The 24,196-nt window shown below is 41.2% G+C and overlaps 1 protein-coding gene across 15 annotated transcripts in view; it reads right to left on the reverse strand.

Annotated features, from left to right (window-relative positions):
• Nucleotides 1-24,196, reverse strand: part of SEPTIN11 (septin 11) — a 120,939-nt gene that overhangs the window by 61,312 nt on the left and 35,431 nt on the right. For 8 of the 15 annotated variants that reach the window (XM_063603544.1, XM_034958615.3, XM_034958614.3 and 5 more), the window contains exon 1: nucleotides 475-23,419. The exons of 6 other annotated variants lie outside the window; for them this stretch is intronic. In XM_063603544.1, the coding sequence (XP_063459614.1) occupies nucleotides 475-531 (57 nt within the window). In that variant the 5' untranslated portion in view covers nucleotides 532-23,419. Of the gene's footprint in view, nucleotides 1-474; nucleotides 23,420-24,196 lie in introns of those variants that run through there. One more of the 15 variants, XM_063603546.1, reaches the window with a different exon arrangement.

A 24,196-nucleotide genomic window follows, 5' to 3' on the forward strand; every position in this document is an offset into this window, starting at 1 on the left:
GGGAGAAAGATTTGAGTGTCCATGAACCATGCCACCTGGATATCACATATCACAAACATTACATTCTTTCTTCTTCTTCCCTTGACATACATGGAAAAAGGAGACCCCCGACAGCTGCCTTGGCTTCTACACAGCTGAGGGCACTAACAACTCCAAAGCCAAGCTCTTTCCACAAAAGTCACAGTCTCCCAAAGCAGACCATCTCCCTGAGCATCTCATTCCTTGTTACAAGTGTACTGGTCCAGGGAAATTTGAGCTTCTAGAGGTGACTATTTCAGATATGCATTAAGTGACCAAAAAAACACAAAAACCTCCAGTCATTTTGATCACTTTCATTATTCAAGAAAAGCTTTCAATTTACTGTCAACTCATAGTGAAAAAATATTTAACACTCTTCCAGATACATAAAAGAACTTTGAAAAGCTCACAGTGGAGGATTCATACTCCTTACAATGATGACAATGCTCTACCTACCATAAATCCAGCATATTTAAAACTTCTCAGCACATGAGCTGGTTTCCTCTCCTCCATTAGTTTTACAGGTTTCTTGAGTCTTCTTCCCCCTCTTCACCCTGTAGCTCCTAGCACAGGCTCTGTAACTGCTGGAGTTTTGCAGAGTTTACCGATGTAGACTGGGGTAAGGTAGTTATCATACATTTTAAAATCACATAGGATATGGCTGGAAGCTAAAGTAAAATCATTGGGTGATTTATGCTGTTATATAAAATGGTACTGGCTGCCCCCACAACTTTGAATGCATCCCGTGGGTGTTGGAGATAATCTGTGAAACCTTTTTTTCTCAAGATGCAGAGATCAGCTACAGTCCCTCAGTTATAATATCATGGTTACGGTTTGCAATTTCAGAAATTAGACACTGAAAGTCTTCTCCTTGGAGACAGGACTCCTAGTGTTCTGGCTGTGTTGTCAATGAACTTTATATTCAAAATACTGGAGTCCAGGTGAGAAAATGATCCTCAAAGCTCCATTTTTATTTTTATTATTTATTATTTTTATTTTTATTATTTATTTTTTGAGATGGAGTCTCACTCTGTCGCCAGGTTGGAGTGTAGTGGCACGATCTCAGCTCACTGCAACCTCTGCCTCCTAGGTTCAAGTGATTCTAGTGCCTCAGCCTCCCGAATAGCTGGGATTATAGGCACGTGCCACCACGCCCAGCTAATTTTTGTATGTTTAGTAGAGACAGGGTGTCACCATGTTAGCCAGGCTGGTCTTGAACTCCTGACCTCGTGATCCACCCGCGTCGGCCTCCCAAAGTGCTGGGATTACAGGCATGAGCCACCACACCCAGCCATTTTTTTTTTTTTTTTTTTTTTAGAGACAGGGTTGCACTGTCACTCAGGCTGGAGTGCAGTGGTGTGATCATAGCTCACTGCAGCTTCAAACTCCTGGGCTCAGCCAGCTTCAGCCTCCCAAGTAGCTGTGACTACAGGCATGTGCCACCACTCCCAGCTTCAAAGTTCCATTTTATTTAAAAAAAAAAAAAAAAAAAAAAAAAGCTTTGTACAGGATCACTTAGTCAATGTTTTCAAAAGACTGGTTTTCATCATCCTATTTTTATGTTACATAATCAAGAGGGTGATTTCTTTTAATAAGCAAGGACTAAGACCCCATTTCAAATGTTTGTGGTCACTATATAGGCACAGAAATGTGACTCCAGAAATGCAGTGATTTTAAAGGACTTCAATGGTTTTATTAATAATAAAATGTCTAAAGTCCATATCAGCTCTAAAATTCTGATTCTGTGAAATAAGACTAAAAGCCACCACACTGCCTGAATACCATGGTGGCAGCTGCAGATTTGAGGTCAATGGGACAGACAACAGATGTCTAGTCTATGAATAGTTTCCTTGAAACCTGCCAACAGTGAATATGAGACTCAAGAGTAGGCACTTATCCTTGAACAGGATGGCATGGTAGGCAGCTCACCAAACAGCTTCGAGGGCAGGCCCCAGTAGGCAGCAGTCCTTGTAGCTGGGCAAGCCTTCCAACAATACTGTACTTCTTCCAGCCCCAATCCTTGTACCTGCCCCTTCCTCTTTAGATACCTCAAAGGTTCAGACAGCAGGTGTTTTTAAGGTGTTTACCACATCCGCCAAGACTTGGGGGAGGAGGGTTTGAAATGAGTCCTGGGTTATTTTTAGAACTCTTTCCACCTAGCTGTGCAGTAGCTGTTGTGTATCAGGCTAGGAGAAGCCATGGCACCAGCCTTCATTTCTGCTACATCACTGACTTCAACCGTTCGTGAACAGTATGAAAGAGACAACGCAGGGCAGAACTATCATCCCACATTCCCTCTCTCCACCGCCACATAATTCTGTTAATTTCAGGGGGAGGGGAGAATGGTTTATTGCTCTGGATTCTGGATCGCTGGGTTTTTAGATACCAGATATCCACCTATGAACCAATCCTGGGAAAGAATCAGAGTTAGTAATTATAGCTCTCATCCCAGAACCCAAAGCTCAGCATCTCATATTCTCACCGTTTCCAAAACATGAGAAGCCACCCACACACCCACTAAGTATTTTTATACCCATTGAAAACCACATACAAAATGAAGGGTTATAAAACAGTTTGGTCTTGACATTTTTGAAATTTAAAGTTGTATCTTTAGAGTCTGTCTTCTAACACTGTAATATAGAATATGTAAATTTTATAATACAGTTTTTACATTTCATAATTTGAGCCTAATTCTCTGCCCAGTATTAAAGGAAACCTGAGAGTCACTGCCCATCAGTATGTCATGGGGGAAAGGGAAAAAGAAGTTCCTCCTCTGGTTTATGAACAGGCTTAAAAACTGGAGAGAACGGCACTGGAGGACATGCACAGGGCAGCTCTGAGCACCTTACCCAGTGCCTCCAGCACAGCAGCTGAACCGCATCCCTCCAGTCCAGCATTTTATAGCTCTTCCCTTAGCTACCACAAGCCAAGGATTGAGGGGTCTTTTTTGAGTCTCCAGGCCCAGTTTCAGGGAACTGCATATATTCCATGTCGTTAACACTAACACATCTGGAAACGACTCTCTGAATTTATCTCTAATATTGAACTCTGCTTGGCATCCAGTTCTGAATTTCTATCAGAGGAACACTTCTCTTGGGTTGTCCCATCTGTACTTCAAACTTGATGTTCATGAAACTGAAATCATATTCTTCTATCCCAAACTCGCCCCTTCTCCAGAGTTCCCTATTTCTGTTAACAGTACTTAGCCATGCTTGAGACCAGCTCCCCTCCCACCATCAACTCTGAAGTCTTATCAATACTACATCCTCCACATTTCTATTCCTACTAATTCAACAGCCTCCCAACTGGCCTCCCTGACTTGATCTCACCCTCTCTAATACTTCCTCCCTCCACCTTGCCATCAAGGGGATCTCGGTACTCAAGGTCCCCAATCCAAACTCCTTGGCCTGTCATTTCAGGGCCCCATGGGCTAACCCCAAGTCTCCATTCCTACTGAATCTCCCACTTCTCCCCAGGGAGCACCTTACACTGCAGTTAAATTAAATGACCACTCTTCTTGGGACAAACCCAGGTTTCTTCCCATCAGAATTTACTCACATTATTTCCTCTATGTGAAAGGCCCTTACAGCCAGTGTTTACATATCCAAATCTTCCAGATCCCAATAAAATTATACCTCCATCATTGTCTTTATTATGAAATCTTGGGGAAAATTTCACCAAACATTCTTCTGACCAATAAAAGGAAAATACTGATTGAAAAGCTGCTCAAGCTATTTGGAATTCCACCATGATAATAACAGCTAACATTTATCCCTTCCAATGCTCCAGAAAAGCCCTAATTTCTCTCTCTTAATAATTCTATAAATTAGTTACATTGTTACCCAAACTCAATTTACAGATGAGAAAACAGAGGCACCGTTTAGTAACTTGCCCAAGGTTTCCCAACTAGTAAAGTCAAGGTGCTGAAATTGGAACCCAGGAAGTCAGGTTCCAGAGTTGTCGAACATAGTCATTGCTGTCTCATGAAACTGAAATTTATCTCATGAACTGAATATTAAGTTCCCAGGTAGCCCCAGACAGCATAATTATTTCAGCTGTTATAAAAATCCAATACATTAAAATAGAAGGAAAAAAATACTCTGAAACCATGATTCTCTGGCAACCTTAAGAGGTGGAAATTGAGAATTAGAACTGGCAAAGTAGCTCCAAGTATATTTTCACTGATCCTGGCAATGCCAAGACCAAATATGATTTTTGTAGTGATGGCACATGAAACCCATAATATAATGCTTAGTTTTAACCATTTTTGAAAAGAAAGTGCCAACACAGAACCACTAAGTAAGTAACTATAAGACCTTAATTGATTTAGCCCTGCATTTGCTAATCTACCTAGTGAGGATTTGTAATTAGGTAATTTCTATAGCCCACTCCTTCTTGAAATGGATTATGACTAACCTTTATGGTGTAAAATAAACTTGTTTTTCACTTGACAATTTCACTTTTCTCTTTTTAGAACATATCCTCTTAGATACAATTATTTATTTGTTCATTCAAAAATACCCACTGCTCAAAGCACTAAGAAAGCTAAAATAAGTTATTTTTATAATTCATTGAAGAACACTGCAGTTCTGACCCTTAAGAGGTTTTACAATGTAGTAGTAGAGCTAGGACAGATGTAAATGTAGGACTATGAAGGATAAAAGTCATGAATACCATGGCGTCAACTATGGGAAGGCATGGAGGAGAAGTAGTTTTTGTCTAGGGAAATTCAGGGGGTACCTTTTAGGAAAGCTAAAGTTCCCCAAATCTATCAGTGAAACAAAAGCCCAGCTTGCAGAACCCTTCCGGATAAATGTTATCTATGCCCAAAAGGTCACTTTCTTATGAATGTATACCTGAAGGGTATAACTGGTAGTTTTTCAGAAAATTCCCAGCTGACTTCATTATTGAGATAATTATAAAACAAATTATGTAAGAATATGTGCCACCACCTACATTCTGAGCGCTGCTGTAAAATATGTTCCACAATTCCAAATCTTGCTTCACCAGAGAAGGGCAGCAAAAGGCTTAGAGTCAGACAGACATGGGTTTGAATCCCAGCTTTGCTTTCTACTTGCTTTAGTCTCTATTCTGCCCTCAGTAAAAACAGGAAGAGGTGCTAGGCTCTCTCATACATATCTCCTTGGCAGGGTTGTTGGGAGGAGATAAAGAGGTATGGATGAGAGTGCCTAGCACTTAACAGGTCTTCTGAAACTTGGACTTCCTTTACCTACAGTAGTTGGGAGGAAGAGGCAACTATCATTTAAAAATCTGAAATTAATCAGAAGTTCTATTACAGCTGCTAGGCATTCCAGGAGAAGCTGCTGACCAGCAGGGCTCTCGGACATATGAATAAGGTAAAATCACAATAAAAATAAAGTGAACAGAAAGAAATAAAAAACGAGAAGGATGATTCTAGCATGAAGAAAATCCATTCCTAAAGAGAAAACTCATTTACAAAGCTGGAGGAAAAGCCACAGAATCACATTCCTGTTTGCAGAATCAGCAGTTAGCAGAATCCACATCCTCCCCAGCTGGGGAAGCATTCTGGATTCCCCATCACTTTTGCTTCTGCAGTCATGCACCACTTTGTGATGAGTAAACATTCTGAGAAACATGCCAGTAGGTGATTTTGTTCTTGTGTGAACATTCTAGAGCAGTGGTCCCCAACTGTTGTGGCACCAGGGACCAGTTTGTGGAAGACCATTTTTCCACGGACAGGGTTGGTTTGGGGATGAAACCGCTCTACCTCAGATCTTTAAGCATTAGATTCTCATAAGGAACGCACAACCTAGATCTCTCCCATGCACAGTTCACAACAGGGCTCAGGCTCCTATGATAATCTAATGCCTGAAGCTGATCTGAAGGAGGCAGAACTCAGGCGGTAATGCTGACTAGCCCATCACTCGCCTCCTGCTGGCCAGCCCAGTTCCGGACAGGCCACGGACTGGTCTCAGTTGGCAGCCTGGGGATTGGGGACTCCATCCTAGAGTGTACTTGTGAGACGTGAAGCCAGCTGGACTTCCTGGGTCGAGTGGAGACTTGGAGAACTTTTCTTACAAGAGGATTGTAAAACACACCAATCAGCACTCTGTAGCTAGCAAGGGGATTGTAAAATGCACCAATCAGTGCTCTGTAAAAACACACCAATCAGTGCTGTAGCTAGCAAGAGGATTATAAAATGCACCAATCAGTGCTCTGTAAAAACACACCAATCAGTACTCTGTAGCAAAAGGATTGTAAAATGCACCAATCAGCACTCTGTAAAATGCACCAATCAGGAGGAGTCTAAAAGTAGCCAATCGCGGGGAGGATTGAAAAAAGGGCACTCTGATACAACAGAAACAGAACATGGCAGGGACAAATAAGGGAATAAAAGCTGGCCACCCAAGCCAGCAGCGGCAACCCGCTCAGGTCCCCTTTCACGCTGTGGAAGCTTTGTTCTTTTGCTCTTCACAATAAATCTTGCCGCTGCGCACTCTTTGAGTCCGTGCCACCTTTAAGAGCTGCAACACTCACCGTGAAGGTCTGCGGCTTCATTCTTGAAGTCAGCAAGACCACAAACCAACCGGCAGGAACAAACTCCAGATACACTTACACAAACCTAGATGGTATAGCCTACTAGACACTTGGATATATGGGATAGCCTATTGCTCCTTGGCTATAAACCTGTACAGAATATTACTGTACTGAATGCTGTAGGCAACTGTAACACAATGGTAAATATTTGTATATCTAAACATAGAAATGGTACAGTAAAAGTGCAGTTTTATAATCTTACAGAACCACGGTTGTATATGCGGTCCATTGTTGACTGAGAGTTTGTAAAGCAGTACATGACTGTATTTTAATCCAGCCCTGGGTCTACTGAAATTAACAAGCTCGGTGTGCCCAGATGGATTTTATTCACCATACTTAAACTGAAGTGATATCCCTTTTCTTTACTTTTAAAAATGAAGTGTTTCGGTAGATGTGGTTAGGTAGGCCATAGCCTCTGATCCTTATCAGCAGGCGGAAGCAAGACAGCATGTTACCAAGGTGATATTTGAATTGTTTAATCCAAACAAATTAAAATTACGTTTCCATTTGAAAGCAATATTTAATTTTTACCTTTAAAATCAGGTATTACAATTTAAGTTTAGAAAGATTTTTCTCTTTAAAATTTATTTTTTTTTTAATTTAAGAGATAACATTTATATATTCAGGTGGAGAGCTGGAGATTTTTATTAACAAGACATGGTGATTACATTTTTCTCAACGCCTCAGATTATGGATAAATAAAGTATACTGATCCAAGTCACTTAATCCTCGGGCTTATGTTTCCTCCTCTGTAAAATGAGGAGATTTAATCAAATTACCTCTAAACAAAGTCTCTGGTTCTTTGTTTTTTCTAATTCTAAGGCTTCTTAATCTGGATGTTAGAGATGCATAAATCCAATTCCGTCATTTTGCTTAAGGAAAGCCAACACAGGGTGAAAAATTCCTGGTAGCATATTTGCTCTGGCCAGATCAAGATGGCTCAAGTTTTAATTGACCCATGAAAGGGAGTTTCTATCAGTTATGCTGGGAAACTCCAAACCAAATGGAAATCTGTGTGCATAACCTCTGTGTTTTCCACCTCAACTTTTAATTTCTGCTTAACTACAATACATATGAATTAGCTAAGAAAGTTATGTACCCACTCTTTACAAATGCCCTGCTTAAAAGCAATTTCTTTTTGTTTGGCTACATCTCCAGTCATCCACGAGATTTTTGAAAAGTGGATTTATATCCTCAAAACAAAACCTAGGGCTGGGCGCAATGGCTCATGCCTATAATCCCAGCTACTTGGGAGGCTGAGGCAGGAGGATCTTGCTTAAGCTCAGGAGTTAGAGGCTGCAATGAGCCAGGATTGTGCCACTGTACTCCAGCCTGGGTGACAGAGTGATATACTTTATCTCAAAAATAAAAAACAAACAAAAAACCTAGGAAATGACTTCTCTGTATAAGTTAGTTATCTGTTCTCAAAAAGAAAAGTAAATCTTTATTCATGCTTTCATTCATTCAGCAAATATTCATCGAGTACCAGTGCGGGTAGAACACTGTGTTAAATGCTAAGGATACCATGATGAAAAAACAAAGCCTCCCCAACTCATGGAGCGTACAGGGTAATAGGGCACACAGATGTCAATCAAATAGTCACAAATACATAACCATAAAGCTATCCAAAGGACAGGATGCTGTGTAGCCTTATAACTCATGTGATTAACTACTCATTCTTTGAGTGAATTCACCAGCCTATAGTATGTAAAAATATGTATTAGTCCAAAGCACTGTTGAATATTAATTTAATAGGCGGCCCCTGTGTACAGCTGATGTGCAGGTTTCACATATTCAGATGAAAACAAATAGTCTTTCTGAGCAGCAGTACCTGATGGGAGAAGGTAGAAATATCAGAACTCAGGTTTCAAGGGAACAGATGTCCAATTTTAAAGAGAGCTGAGATGAAACCATGGGGCAGCAGAGGGCAGAGGAGACATGTACAGTACACTCCTTTGAGCTCTGTCTTTTCTCCTTACAGAATACCCACTTGGAAAAGAGAAGAAGTACATACCCCTTCATCTTAGGTCATGTCTTTTCCTGAGGTCCTATTTCAGTAGTACAGATGCCTCTGAGCTGAAGAGAGGTAAAGAAAAGAACATGCTGTCTTGCACACAAAATCTTTGACTGACCACCAGCCACCTCCCAGTATCTGGAGAAATTCTGGCCTCACGAACTGTCCACAAAGTAAGTTTTATTTAAGTACCCTGATTAATCATTTCTGTAGATACACACTCTTATCTGACTGCATTCTAGAAAGTATTGAATTGGTTTCACATTCTCTTTTAAAAAAAGAAGGTTAATGGGAAGATGGGAAACGCCCTCAGTTCTCATGCAAAAGGGAAAACACTGGAATGCAAAGTTTTGACCCAAACCACAGCTATGAAGCCAGCATCGGGATGCTTTCAAAGCTAAGCATTGCTGGGGTAACTTTCATAATATAAAATGTCTGGACCATCTCATTACCAATGAGAATTGCATTCTTTAAAGATGATTTGAACAACATTTGCTACTCTGCTTGTCATCTATACCATGAAATCCCATGCCTAGAGCCAAGAAAACCCCCAAGGAAATTGTCTCACACAAGCAGCAGAACAGAGAGCGCCAGGCGGCAGTGAGGAACTGTTAAGAGAAAAACCTTATGGTAATACAAGGAAAGAACAACTTCTCAGTGCGGCCCAACTGGAAGCTGAGACTAAGGAGGAGCATCCAGGGGCCAGCCCCTAGGTCACAAAGCCAGGTAGATAAGCTCAGAATGCCAAACCCAGGGAGCCACTCTGGAAAACACATCATATAACCAAAAAAGCACTTGATTAATACTGAATAATTGTCCCAATTCCAAGTGCTATCTCCAAGTAACTTTCTCCAAAAGACTCCCAGTAGAGGAACACATTTTGCTTTTCCAGATCCTTACAAAATTAATGCCGTGTGGGGGTTTTCTTTGGGGCTGGTAAGATTTTCGGGAAATGTTACCTTTTAATGGTTTTGTTTCTGTAACATTTGAATTATTACAAAAGAAAAAAAAAGCTGTAGTTTTATAATAGAAAATATATAAGATTTTTAAAATCCAGGAACATCAATAACAATAATACTAAATTAATAAAGATCTTTTTTGAGGAGGTAAGCCCACAATATTTATTGTAGCTAATAGGTAGGTTAACAGAGTAAAATAGGAGAACTTAATTTTTCCAATAGTAGAACCAAGTCATGTTGAAAGTGACAGGAGGAATCGGAAAAGTGGAAAAGTGTAGTGGAAGGTGCCCGACATGTGAAGTCAAGACAAGAGCACCTCTTTCATAGTTTAGCTGTGTGACCTAGGGTATTTAACTTTGCCTCAGTTTTGTCAGCTTTAAGACACATTCTCTCACAGGGCTGTTGTAAAGAATTAATTAACATATTTATCTTTTGTCAGCTCATTTTACACACTTTTCTTGCCCATCCTTGCCCATGACTTTAATAGCCAACCATAAGCTAACAACTCCCTTTGTCATGACCCACAGCCCAATCTCCTCTGCTGGGCTTCCTACTGTACAGCATGGCCCAGGCATCTCTAAGCCAACATCTCGGTGGAACTCAGCCTATCCCCATTCTCAATTCAAATAAGTCCTCCTATTTTTTTCACGCCAAATAGCAGCAATGTCTACTTCAAGGTATAAGAGAGTCCCCCAGAATAACATGTATTAGCATGCATCTGATAAAATCTGCACAGTTATAGATCTCCACCCTCTTGCAGGAGAAAAAAAGCCCACTGTTTAATCAGCTTAAACCCTCCCCTATCCTCTGAATTGGACAGTGAAGACTTGAAGTCATCAGTATCATGTTAGCTTTTCTCCTCTGTGCCCTGATGTATACCTCTAACATTTACTGGTCACCCACCACACTCTTTTCAGCCAAATTTTTCCCACTCTGCCCTTTGGACATAACTACAACCAGTCTACTACCAGCTGGTTTCCATCCCTAAGCCCTGAAATCCAATGACTAACTTTGATATTTCTCTTAACGCTGCCCTCATTCGACTTCACCAAAATTTGTAAGCGCCTTGTTGTTTCAACAGAAGTCATACTCTCCAACCTTCTCATTTTCAGATAAGGAAACAGGTACAATGGCTACTTGACTAGTGTTCTTTATGCATGGGCCAGGTGGAGACAGAGTGAGGCGCGGGAGAACCCAGGACCCTGGTGCCTGGCCCACCTTCCCTCCATTACACTTAGGCCCGCTTTGCAGATAAGAACTCACATTGGTTGTGGATGAAGCCGAATCTAAAAGGCCTGGAAATACCATGCTGCATTCGTTCTTGTTCTTCCACCTAGACCTGCAGCCCCCTTTCTGTCTCTACAGCCTACCCAGGTTTACCTGGGACTAGAGTTTCACCTTCATTCCATCAGAAATTAAATTTCTCATATGCCCTTAGGAAAAACTCTGTTGAAAAGCAGTCCCCAGAAACAGGTATCCGAAGTGAACAGAGCCCCAGAGGCTGCTTACAACCCCAGATAGGGGGAGGAGGGGAATCACTAGCAAAACAGCATTTCAGCAAACAACCACCAAGTGTGAAAATCCAAAAATTGTACAAAGCTAGAGCACTTTTTTCTTAGAGACAGAATGTTTTTCTAAAAGTCTGTGTAAACTCTTGAGAAGTTAAATCTAACTGGATGCCAAGAATTAACAACAACAAAAAAGACATTTTCTTCAGTTTCCAAAGACCACAGTCTCTCTCTGAGCACAAGTGACTAATGCCTGTAACAGCCGAACATTACAAAGTGCTGACCAGCAGAAAGTCTGTTTGGGAATGACAAGGTCCACGTGTGCATTCCAGGGACGCTTACAGATTCTGCAGTACTCCAAGGAAGACAGGGTGGGAGGGAAGCAATGTGACAAATAGGCAAGAAGTATTTATAAAGGCACGACCCAATTAGAAACAGATGTTGCAGCTGCTCTCTCGCACTGGCCCACATCAGAGATGATGAGAAGCCCGTCACCCAGCAGCCACCTAGGAACACTAATGAGCAAAGCAAGCGGGGAAGTGGGGAAGAGGTCATAAACCATTTCAAAACCCTCTTGCTGTCCAGTGGGTCCCAAACAACCCAGTTCCATTTAAGACATATCACGTCTCTTGCAGAGCATAAAACCACCCACTTGTCTCACTGTTGTTTATTTGGGTCATTTTTGTCCCTCCTGCCCTGTCTTTATCCTATGGAATATCTTCAAAACAGTGACGAATAGGAGGTCAAATAGAATTAAGAGGCTCAAAGCAGTTGGAAGTTTTTTCCTCAACTTTTTATGTCCTGTGCTACTCATATTCACACATCTATTCCTCAGTATTTCCTGTTTGAGAAATATTGTGGCTCAGTTCATCTATTTCTATTCACTGAATGCATTCATCAGCAAATAATGAAATATGGATGGGACGCTTCCTTCCTGATGCCACCATTTCTATCACCGGATATAAATTAGCCACTTCCTTTCTGAAAGATACCATATATTTCTGTGCCTTTCTGAAAAGGCAGGGGATTTTCAGTTACAGTAATGGCCATGTGATGGCAGTCTCTGTGAGAGAAGAAAAAAAAAAAATCCAATCCAGTTCCAAGCAAGTCATGAACAAAAGCACCAGGGCTGTTTCCCCTAGTCACAACCTGGCTGCTTTCTCCTCCCAAAGCATGTTCAGTTCCTAATCCAGGCTGACCTAGAACATCTGAGTCCAGTGACACATTTCCAGCACCTGAAAATTGAGGAATTATACCAGAAATGACCAAAACCATGATACATATTGAGGAAATAAACATACCAATTAACATCTGGTCTTGCTCTACAAATATTACTAAACAATTATGGCCAAAATCCTCAAGTCTTCCTAAGAGTTCTTTTTTTCTTTTTTTCTTTTCCCTGAAATGGAGTCTTGCTCTGTCGCCTAGGCTGGAGTGCAATAGCGCGATCTCGGCTCAATGCAACCTCCGCCTCCAGGGTTCAAGCAATTCTCCTGCCTCAGCTTCCGAGTAGCTGGGATTACAGGCACCTGCCACCACGCCCAGCTAATTTTTGTATTTTTAGTAGACACGGGGTTTCACCACGTTGGCCAGGCTGGTTTTGAACTCCTGACCTTGTGATCTGCCTGCCTCGGCCTCCCAAAGTGCTGGGATTACGGGCATGAGCCACCACACCTGGCCTCTAAGAGTTCTACTGTGACTTAATCTCAACCCTGGATAAAACAATATCAGGATGGAATAGAGGTTGTTTACATAAATGTGGGGCATGTGCTAGTTTTCTACTGCCATATAACAAATTATCACAAATTTAGTGGCTTGAAACAACATCCATGTATTAGCAGTCAGTTTCATAGGTCACAAGTTTGGGCATGGTGTAGCTGGACTTTCTGCCTGGGTTATCACACGGCTGAAATCAAAGTGTGGGCCAAGCTAAGGAGGTTGTCCTCTCAAGGCTCTGGGGAAATACCCTCTTCCAAGCTCATTCCAGATGTGGGCAGACTCAATTCCTTGCAGCTGTAGGACTGAGGGCCTTCTTTCCTTACTCGCTGTCAGAGGCTGCACTCAGCTCCAAAAAGTCACTGACGGTTCCAAGCCACGAGGTCACCTCTGTCTTCAAAGTCAGCAATGAAAAATCTCCCTGTGTCCCTCTCACATGTCAAATATCCTTCTTCAGGAACAGTCTGGTCCCTTTTAAGAGACTGCTTAATGAGGTAAGGTCCACCCAGGTCAATCTCCATTTCTAAACGACAGCTGTGCCATAACCTACCTGTGGGAGTGATATTCACAAGTTCTGGGGATTATGCAGAGCGTGTACACCAGGGGGCTGGGATCTTGGGGCCATTTTCGGATTCTGCCTACCAAAGTATACATTATTTCAACATCCCTATTTCTCCTGTGTAACTTTAGGATAAGATATAATAATGAATATTGGCATTTCCCCAGCTAAAAAAAAAACAAAAACAAAAAACAACAAAAAAAACACACAACTGTCTCCAGGAGAAAAAAGATAGATATTAGTAAAAGCATGGTAAACTAGATCCCTCTCAGGCTACCAAGGCAAACCTTTTACACTGAATCTGATAAGGGCAGCTAACCACAAACTAGCTAGCCTTTGGAGGAAGCCTTCCAATAATGAAAGTAAACTGCAAATGTTTAGGTGTTGTGTTTGTAACAAGAATTCTAGGAAATACAAAAGATTCTTAAGGAATTTGAGTCTTATTAGGGAGATAAGTTATTGAGGTAAAATGGAAGATGATTTTGAAATGTTTCATGATGAAATATACTACAAAGATTACAGGGTTAGACAATGGAGATGAATGTGGACCAGAGCAAAAATGTAAAACTCTCTTAAAGCAGGTCAGTTTTGCCCTAGGTTATGGTAAGATGAAATAAGATCTGGGCCGGGGGTGGTGGCTTATGCCTGTAATCCCAACACTTTGGGAGGCTGAGGCAGGCAATGACTAGAGGCCAGGAGTTTGAGACCAGCCTGGCCAACATGGCGAAACCCCGTATCTACTAAAAATACAAAAATTAGCCAGCCATGGTGGCACCCGCCTGTAATCCCAGCTACTAAGGAGGCTGAGGTGGGAGAATCGCTTCAACCCAGGAGGCGGAGGTTACAATGAGCCAAGATCACACCACTGCACTCCAGTCTGGGCAACAGCAAGACTCCATTTCAATAAAAAAAAAAAAGATTTGAATAGTTGCAGAAAGGGAATGAAGATGGATGGAAAGAAAGAGGTAGAATCTATCAAGGAAGGCAGCAGGAAAAGGAAAGAGGCCCAAAGGGCAGGGAAATCAATGAACTGGGAAAACTAAGAGTAGAGGATGTAAGACTTTAAAACTGATTCTTTTTCAGTTTACTGGAAATAGTCCTTAAATGGGGAGCATTATGCCCAGGATGTGCTACTAAGTATTCGAGTGTCACTTGGGGGAGAGATCTAGAAACAATCACTGAGCAGCCACGTCATGAAAGACTTTTCTGTTTCCCACTCCCTAGTGTACTTACAAACATATCTTCCCACCAGACCAGCACACCAAGGGATCATGAGTATAGAATTGCCTCAGTCAAGGTTTTAACCCAGATTACCAGCTGGGGCAACCATCCAAATGGTAAGCTATTTGATGCAAACTTCTGCAGAGCATGAAAAAAAAAAATGCATATCTTGCAGAGAAGCTAATAAACAGACTCTATTTGTTACCGCTACAAGTTCAGCCATTCTAATCAAGCTAAAGCTTTCTTACTCCTTCCTTACTCTGTTCTCCTTCTCAAAAAATAGGACCAAATAACCCCTAATAAATCAATAAATACTCCCACTAGCAGAGACAACTTTCTGCCTTACAGAAAGTTAACTGCACATTGTAGAAGCATCCATCTAGGTGTAAGAGAAAGTTGGTTTAGAGTTTTTCTCACACATACTGTTGTGCTTAGGAAAGCAGACCCAAGAGGCTGTATTACAATTTTCCTCTTTTCTCAAAGTTCTCCTATTGATAGAAGATTTTATATGCTGGCTTTCTTGGCTTGATCAGTTAATGCAAAACAAACCTTTTCACATGCTGCGGCTCACAAGAATGTTCCCACAGTCCTCTCCACCCCCTCCATTGTCCACTAAAAATGTCTCTTTAAGAGCCATTTTCTTTATCATTATCATCATGTTGATATGTCTGAATAATCAAGTAGGGCCCAAGTAGAACACAGGGAAAACGCAACTGCATACAACAATCTGTTATAAATCCCATCAGCTCTCAAAAAGAGATGATAAAATATGTGCAAGAGCACAGGTTACATTTTTACTCATGTTGTTACCACAAAGCACAAAAGGTTTGGGTCAGCAGCCCAGACTTCTCAGCAAGATCGGGTCCAATTCCACATCAATGCTCCTAGATTGATAGATTAAGAGTATGGGATATGTGAATGGGAATATGTTTCTGACAGTCTTGATAGCATGATTACAGGGAAGCATTAAGCTAAAATCAAAACTTGAAAGATTATAGCTTGGCAAGAGATCCTTGCTGTAATCCATACAATCTGTAGGAAGGAAAAACTGAAGTTAAATGAGACTCAGGGTGAAAGACAAACCAGAATTAGCAAAAATCTTAGGCACTGATCCAGGTGGCTGCCATTAAACACTCCCAAAGCCTAATGGTCCATTTGAATAATTATTACTCACATAGATAAAATGAATGGCAAGCTAAGGGAAATAAGTGATGATTACACTGGCAAAAACAAGAACTACTTTCCCATTTGAATTTGAGAAAAATCCAAGCCTCAAATCCCTTCCCACATAGAGAGGGTCAGACCACGTATCTCACTGTAATCATGGCTACACAGAGTTAAGCCTCTTTTGCCACAACTGCACCAAATGTACACACTTAGGTTGCTTATTACCGGGAGTGGGTTTAGCGCAATGTGGCAGCTGCAGCCACCGATATAAGGAAACAAGGCTTGGCAGCAATTCCCCATGATTCCTTCTCAGTTCCACTTCCTATCCACCCTTTAGCCCGGATATTAATAATTCAGAAGACAGTGTGACAGCCACAAGTCACATGCATGAACACCCAAGAAATAATCACTGTAAAACCTGATGTATTTGGACAGACAAACTTGTGAAGCTTTAGTCCCCATGGAGAACAGAGCACCAATAAATGTACCTCATACTTCACCTCATATTCTGGGATCAAGGTGGAAAAGTAGATCACTATCTTTTCAAAGTATCAGTTTAAAGTTGCTGGGAGTACCTATATGATGAAGGTTAAAATACCCAGAGAAGGAAAAAAGGCAACAGGCTCTACCACTTTTTTATCCACAGAACAAAAAAAGAGGGGTATGCCATTTCCCTAGATCAATCAATCAAAAAACAATTTTATCAAACATTTATGAAAAGACCACAATACTAAGTATGGTTTAGCAAAAACAAACAAGGCATTCAAAGGTCACCATGCTTGATGCTTGGTCTACACTTCAAGCTTCTCAATATGTCCCTCCTTCCACTCCAGCCATCAGGAAAATAATGTTTATTGGGTGCTTGTTTGCCCCCACCTTTTTTTTTTTTTTTTTTTGACATGGAGTTTCTCGGCTCACTGCAACCTCTTTCTCCCGGGTTTAAGCAATTCTCCAGCCTCAGCATCCCAACCAGCTGGGATTACAGGCGCCCACCAGCACGCTCGGCTAATTTTTGTATTTTTTAGTAGAGACGGGGTTTCACCATGTTGGCCGGGCTGTTCTTGAACTCCTGACCTCAGGTGATCCACCTGCCTTGACCTCCCAAAGTGCTGGGATTACAGATGTGAGCCACCATGCCTGGCCCTTTGTTTGCCCTTTTAAAAACCTTCCCATTTAATCCTTATAACTTGAGAAGTAGATACTATTGGCTCCATTTTACAGAGAAGGAAACTAAAGTTCAATTCATGGCAGAACCAGCATTCAAACCAGTTTTGCCAGATTCTAAGTCCACCACCGCCCATACACTAAACTGGACAACTGACTCTTTTCAAAGCATACCGACCTCTGCACAGAGCATGCCTCCACCTTCAACTCCACTTGTCAAATCCTACTCATCCTCAAAATTCCAGGCAAAATGCCACTTTCTTCACTAAACCTTCCCTGGTTCCTTGAATTAGACACCATTGCTTCTTATTTTATAAAGGTCCACTCTATTTGGGTCCTTGGTCACATCTTGCATCTAGCAGTACACTTAGTTTCTCACTTGGTCAGGCCCCCAAAAGAATGTACATTTTTTGAGGACAGGAACCCTGTCTTATTCATCTTACTTTGAACTGTATGTACTATGACATCACAAGTAGCCAGGGCCATACGTTTAGGATGAATGAATGCAGCAACTTATTTCTCACAAAGTCTATACAACCTGACTTCCCCAACCAAAAACAACAGCCATGGAGCAGCAGTGCAGTGATACAGAATTCATGGGAGGGAGCATTCACTATGGGCTGAAATGCCCATGGTATGTTTGATGGAGGAAGTGAAGTTTAAGAGGGCCCTTGGAAAACGGAGAAAAGGGATGTCAATACTCCAGCCACATGCTTCAGTATGAACCCTTCCCAACACTTAGTCACAATCAACTGCGGGGAGGGAGAGACACGGTAGTGAAGAGGTCAAACGTTGTAGGGGTGTTTGCTCTCAGGAAATAAACTATTCTGCTAAAGTTCACAAGTATAAAGCTCTTATTTTATACATATATGGCAGGCATTATGCTGAGTATTTTACATAGGTCTCATTTACTTCTCACAATCGCCTCTGAGGTGTGCACCGTTATTATTCCCATTTTACGGTGGAGGTCACTGAAGCTCTAAGAGATTAAGCTGCTCAGGGTTGTGCAGCAAGTAAGTGGTAGGGCCAGGAGTCAAAGCCAAGCAGGCTTCCTCCAAAGCCCAGGCCACTACATTAGTAGAGCCTGGGAGTCTAGAAAAGTTACCTCTGGTCAACCTTTTATAAACCAGAGAGTGATGTGTGTGTTGGCCATCAAGGGACATGCGTGGCCCACCCAAGCACATCACACTACAGAAGTCACCAACTTCCAAGGTGAGAAATCGCTGGAGAGGTAGGTTGTCATGGTGCACAGGCCCTATTCCACCAAGTAAGAGCACACAAGGAAAGCAACGTGGGAGCTACGGGAAGTGGGAACAGCAGGAAACAAGAGAAGGAAGAATCCAAGAAGAGACCTCCACCACCAACTGCTGGAGTGGATTTCTTATATTTCTCACAGAAAAGAAGCAGAGTAAGTCTAACCCAGAGAGTGCAGATTAAGGTTAGGGAGCCTACAGCGATCACTCTTACTCTCTCACACTCTTCTAAGAGCAAGGATTATCAAGTCTCCTTTCTTACTTTTCTCTGGCAAAGCTGTAAGAATTAGTTGCAGAGAAAAATCAACCAAAGCTTACATAGAAGTTGCAAAGAAAAACAAGAAAGGATGCAGTTAGCAGTCCTGACTGATTAAAACCACATGACTAACATATCAGATATTCCCACCACTTCCTCCTTAGCTTCTTATAGACTACTGAGGAGCAAACACACATATGCTTGTATTACCAAAAACAAACAAACAAATAACCTTTCGGTAGTATGGGCTAGAGAAGAAATATTTTCTGTATCTTTACCTAGTATGTGCAAGGAACTGGTAAGCCATTTTATCAACTTAATCATCCTAAAAAAAAAAAAAAAAAAGACGAACCTTTTGGGATAAGAGGACATCCCCAGACTCACTCCTTCATCCTCTTTAGAAAGGCTAAAAATGCTCATTACCTGGTATTAAAATTAGACTAATGAAAAAAAATATTGATTTACTGGTGAAACTCCATTATCCACTTCTGAGCTTATATTTAAAAATAAGTCTTTAAAAACTAGCAATATTTTTACTCTCAGGAAAACTAATATTCATTATTCTAAAGCCTACCCTGAGCTAGGCATTAGTTGGTAATTTCACTTGTGCTGTTTCACTTAATAAATATAATATTTACTTAGACCCCCATTTCTGAAGGCATTTTAATTATACTCACATTCCTTTACATGCACTTCTCTGCAACTTGTAATTTGGAACAAATATTCAACCACTAGCCACCATGGCAGCAACATAAAATACCTGTTTTGTTGATTTCCTAACAATCCATGAGGTAATTACAAATAATTTACTCAGGCCCTTGGAAACCATGTTCAGATATCATCTACTTAAGCAGTAATATTTTTGTAAGTGTAACAAAGGGGAGAGCATTCTAAAATCAAACTTTAAAAAATTCAAAGTCACATATTATTTACTGCCATATTCTCTCTCTCTTGAGCTTTTTACTATGGTTTAAATTTCCCTCCCACCAAAAATGCTTTCTTTAGAACACTATACTCTTCTTTCTCTACCTCATTCCATGTTATATTGTGTAGCTGGGCTTATCTACCTTAAGGCAAATAAGGAAAAAAACATAAAAAACTACTTTAACCATTATGTTCCATAGCTAAACATCCATCAGGGCTTCCAATCCTATTTCAGCTAGGTTGGCTATAAGTGACAGGGACCACCACTTCTCTGGTTTTCAGTGTCATCATCTGTAGCATAGATGGGTGGAGAAGGGTCATTGAGGAAAGGTACATAAACTCTAGTTGTTAAATTATGGGATTCTAACATTTGCAATGGGATAAAAGATTAAAGGCTGCCAGAGCCTATGTCAGAGTGGGTATCAGACTTCAAATAAAACCTCACTAGAGGTATTGGGTCATCAAAACACAAGTCTAAAATGCTGACGCCAAGCAAGAAGATACAACAGAGTGGGATGGCTCCCAACATAAGTCAAATAGCGGGTTACCCTTTCCAAGAAGTGCAACTTTATGATTGTTTAGATACCACAAAATCAGCCTATTATCTAGTGGAAAGGAGAACAACCAACGAGTCTTTGAGGGCCAGGATCAATGTGACATAGAAGGCTTAGAACGGTTGAAAGCCATTGTCGTCTGACAGTCAAACATTCAGACACCAAGAAATCTCATCACTCTAGTCCCAAAGTTGAGCTTGCAAGTCTCCAGTTCTGTGTATTCATGCGGCAATTAGGGAATCACAAGCCTTGGATCTTATGTTAACACAAGTATAGGAAGTGAAAAATAATTCTGATGGGTGAGCCAGGTATCAAAAGGGGTATTTTTAAAAACTGGTCCTAGAAAGATGCAAGAGATACAAGCCAAAAAAAAGCAGAAAATGTTGAATACAAAATATAGTATTTACTGCTTCCTCAAGTACTAAAAACCAGAGGTTTCTTTAAGTATATAAGTAGATACCTCATAATCTTTTACAACATGTCCTTACCATGTAAATAAAATAGAACAAACACTCACATACCCAACACCCAGACCAAAAAACAACACATTAACAAAAGCTTTGAAGCCCCATGGTATCCTGCGAGATGGCATCACTCTCCCTCTGTACTGGAGGTAAACATTATCCTGAATTTGCCTTAAACTCTTTTCTTGTTTTTCTTTATAGTGTTACCTTATACACTACTATCAGGACACAGTCACTAACTTCAAAATAACAAAAGTGCTTACTTCCTTCTCCAAGTTATCTGTAGGAAATTCAGAACTCCTCCTTAGAGAAGACTGAAGGTAGAAGATACAGAGAGTAGATGAGTTACTTTAAAGAAAGTGGTTCTCAAAATTTGGTAAGAGAATCCTTGGGTCCTCCCCAAGAACCTTTTAGGGGTATACAAGTTCCTCCTTTTCCAACCACATACCTATGTGAGGTTGGATCTTCAGGTACTTCAACCAAAAGAATACGCTGCATCAGAGTGAATGAAATACAGATCTGATGACCCAGCTGTCCATTAAGTCAGACATTAAAGAGATTTGCAAAATGTGAAACAATGCATCTCAGCTAATTTTTTGACTTGAAAAATGTATTTTTCATAAAACAATGTTATTTACATTAACATGTAATAAGTTTATTATTGTTATTTTAAGTGAATAAGTAAATATATTTCAAACTTGAAGTAATAATAATAGAAGCGGATTGAAGTTGCAAAAAAACCTATGGGAATGGCTACGGGAAGTACTTCATGTTTGTAGAAAGTATACCAACTAACCAAAAATGCCCCAAGCTGACATAGTCATAGTAAACACTTTGGGATGGTAGAAAGAGTTTTCCAACCATGTTCTATGTTGTCCGCAAGGCATTAGTTATTCTTTAGTCCTAGAGATACACACCCAAGAGGCACCAAGAGTAACCCAAGCTGTGTTCAATAAGCCTTTTAAAAGGGCTTACATTTCCTTCTTTTTTTTTCTTTTTTCTTCTTTTTTTTTTTGAAACAGAGTCTTGCTGTCACCCAGGCTGGAGTGCAGTGGCGCAATCTCTGCTCACTGCAACCTCCGGGTTCAAGCAATTCTCATGCCTCAGCCTTCTGAGTGGCTGGGATTACAGGCATGGGTCACCGCACCTGACTAATTTTTGTATTTTTAGTAGAGATGGGGTCTTGTCATTTTGGCCAGGCTGGTCTTGAACTCCTGGCTTCAAGTGATCTGCCTGCCTCGGCCTCCCAAAGTGTTGGGATTACAGGCATGAGCCACCACACCCACCCAAGCGCTCACATTTCTTACAAAGGGTAGCTTACCATAAAATATCCAACTGCATTGAGGACCTAAGTTAAACTTGATTCATTCCATCTGCAGCCCAGCTCCAACAGTGAGATTCTTTTCACCATAAATAAACCAATGTCCAGGGTCCTAAACACAAGATCGGTGACTAGAAGGGGAGTTTGGGTTTTCTCCACTTGGCAGTGGGAAACGACTGAAGAATCTGTCTACAAATGACCTATCTAGAACGCCTTAGTTCTACTGTCCTTGGGTTTGTAGTGTGGGCAAGTGTCAGGGGATTTGGCTCCAGTTCTGAGCCTATGGGTCTTAAGCAGGTCACTTACTCTCCTGGGTCTTGGCTTCTTTCTCTGTAAAATAAAAGGGCTAGATGAGATTGTTTCTTTGTGAGCCCTTCCTGCTCTAACACTCTATGAAATCTCCAGCAACAAAAACCTGAAGTGGTATTCACTTTGCCTCCCCAGCATCCGGTACAGGGATTGGCAGAGTGTTGAGGCACAACATGAGTCACTGACCTTTAAATAGCGGACCAGTACCATGGCAAAGGGGGATAATTTTAAGAAAGAAAGAGGACAACAGGAAAAGGAATTAGGAAGAGTCAACACGGGACATCTGGGATGTTTTTATCCCAATTTCAACTGCTAGTGGGTAGAACGTATGAACACCACCAATATGAGAGGGGAGTGAAACCAATTCTTTAGGCCTTTAGGCTCAAATGAGGGGACAACATGTGAGTGATCAAAAGATTGCTGGAAAAGCATAGATCCAAAGCCAGAAGCTGTATTCTGGGGCTCAAATGAACCCTACTTCTCCAGAGACCACAAAATGCCTTGATTTATGAGGAGAGGTAAAAGTGGTATCAAATCACCAAAACTTTTAGTGATACGAATATAAAATGTTGGTGAAGTGTATTGAAATAGTGCCAGGACCACCACTCTGGAAATAGTGGCTTAGTGCTTTACATCTCTAAAACTAGCTAACATTCAGAAGGTATTATTTATATGCCAGGCACTGGTCTAAGGTGCATAAAAAATGCATTAAAGTGTACATCCTCGCAGATGTGGAAACAAAGTCACAGAGACACAAAGAAATTCGCCCAAGTTCTCAGTAAGTAACAGAGCCTGGGTTCTAACCCGCTTTAACACTATGAAATTATACCAGTGAATTGCTTCAGAATATTTCCAAATAAATAGATTTTGGTTTCTGTGCTGTTTGCTCGATTTGTGTCATACAAAAAGTATAGACAAATTTTCACCAAAATGTAAGGTTATGTTTGGGATGGTCTGAGGAAATCCATGCTGAGCTATATGGAGAGCTGAACAGCTGATGAGGAACCTTGGGAGAGGGCCCTCTTCTGGGCATCAACGGCTGAGCTGCCTCCCTCGTGCTGCGCTGCGTGGCTGCTCCACACACACACGTATGCTGTATCATGCACACACGCACTGCAAGCCACAGCCAGTTCCCTTGCATCAGAGTGACAGGTGGGTTTCTCTGGACCTGACTGACTGAAGGGATGCTGTGGAACAAGGCTGGGGCTGGAAAAGAGAGGCAGACCCGTCTGTCACCCTGGTGGGCAGCAGCAAAGCGAATGTAGAAAAGCAGGGACCCCAGGAGAGATGGAGCTTTGACTTTTTTGTTTCCCCCCCACAGGCTTTGAGTGATAAAGTCCTGCAGAAACTTTAAGAGCAACTAACTCTCCCAGGGCATGCCAACAGATACTTGATTTAAAGCATAACAGGCCCCATCACTGACTTCAACTACTCACCACTCGGTTTCTGCTCATCTACTTTTTATTTTTAAAAATGTGTAACATCACATTTGGGCACCTGCGAGAGAAGAAAGAATTGACTTCAATCCTGGCACCATTTACTTGCCAGTTGTGGACTTTGGGAGTGTTAATTAGCCTTTCTGAGCCTGTTTTCTCATCTGTAAAATGGCATAATTATGGCATCTACTCATAAGTCTGTTGACAGAATGAGATCATGTACATGAAGTCCTTAGACACAGTGCCTAGCAGAATGAGTGCCCAGTATTATTACTTATTATTGTTTTGATGAGAATTTTAATCTATAAATCAGAAAATAACCTAAGTGAAAGGAGTACTAAAATGGGATATCTCCCCCAAAACAGCAAACATTAACAACCTTAGTTAACGACCCTATCACTAACTTAAGGGCTCCCTTGCTTGTTTTTCATCTAGCTCAGTTTGTACTCAACTGCTAATTACAAGTTAGGTGTTAATTATCTCATAAACATTTCTTCAAATCACAGAGCATTAATTGCCTGCCCCAACTAAAAAGGCTGGATTCCTGAGCGCTCTTCCTTTTCATGCCTTAGGTTCCAAGCTGTTTGCTTTCTTCGAGTTGCTTCTAATTTATTAGTTCAGGACTTCTCCCACTGGGTGAATGAACTGTGTTTCTTAGCAGTTGCTATGTTCTTGCCCCTTCTAAACCACCAAGCAAAAGACAAAACAGTAGTTAAATATAATTAAGTGAATTTCAGTGAAGAGTGATCTAGATTTCTAAAACAACACACCGAA

The sequence above is a fragment of the Pan paniscus genome, chromosome 3 (assembly GCF_029289425.2).
Source record: "Pan paniscus chromosome 3, NHGRI_mPanPan1-v2.0_pri, whole genome shotgun sequence".
NCBI classification, from domain to species: Eukaryota; Metazoa; Chordata; class Mammalia; order Primates; family Hominidae; genus Pan; species Pan paniscus.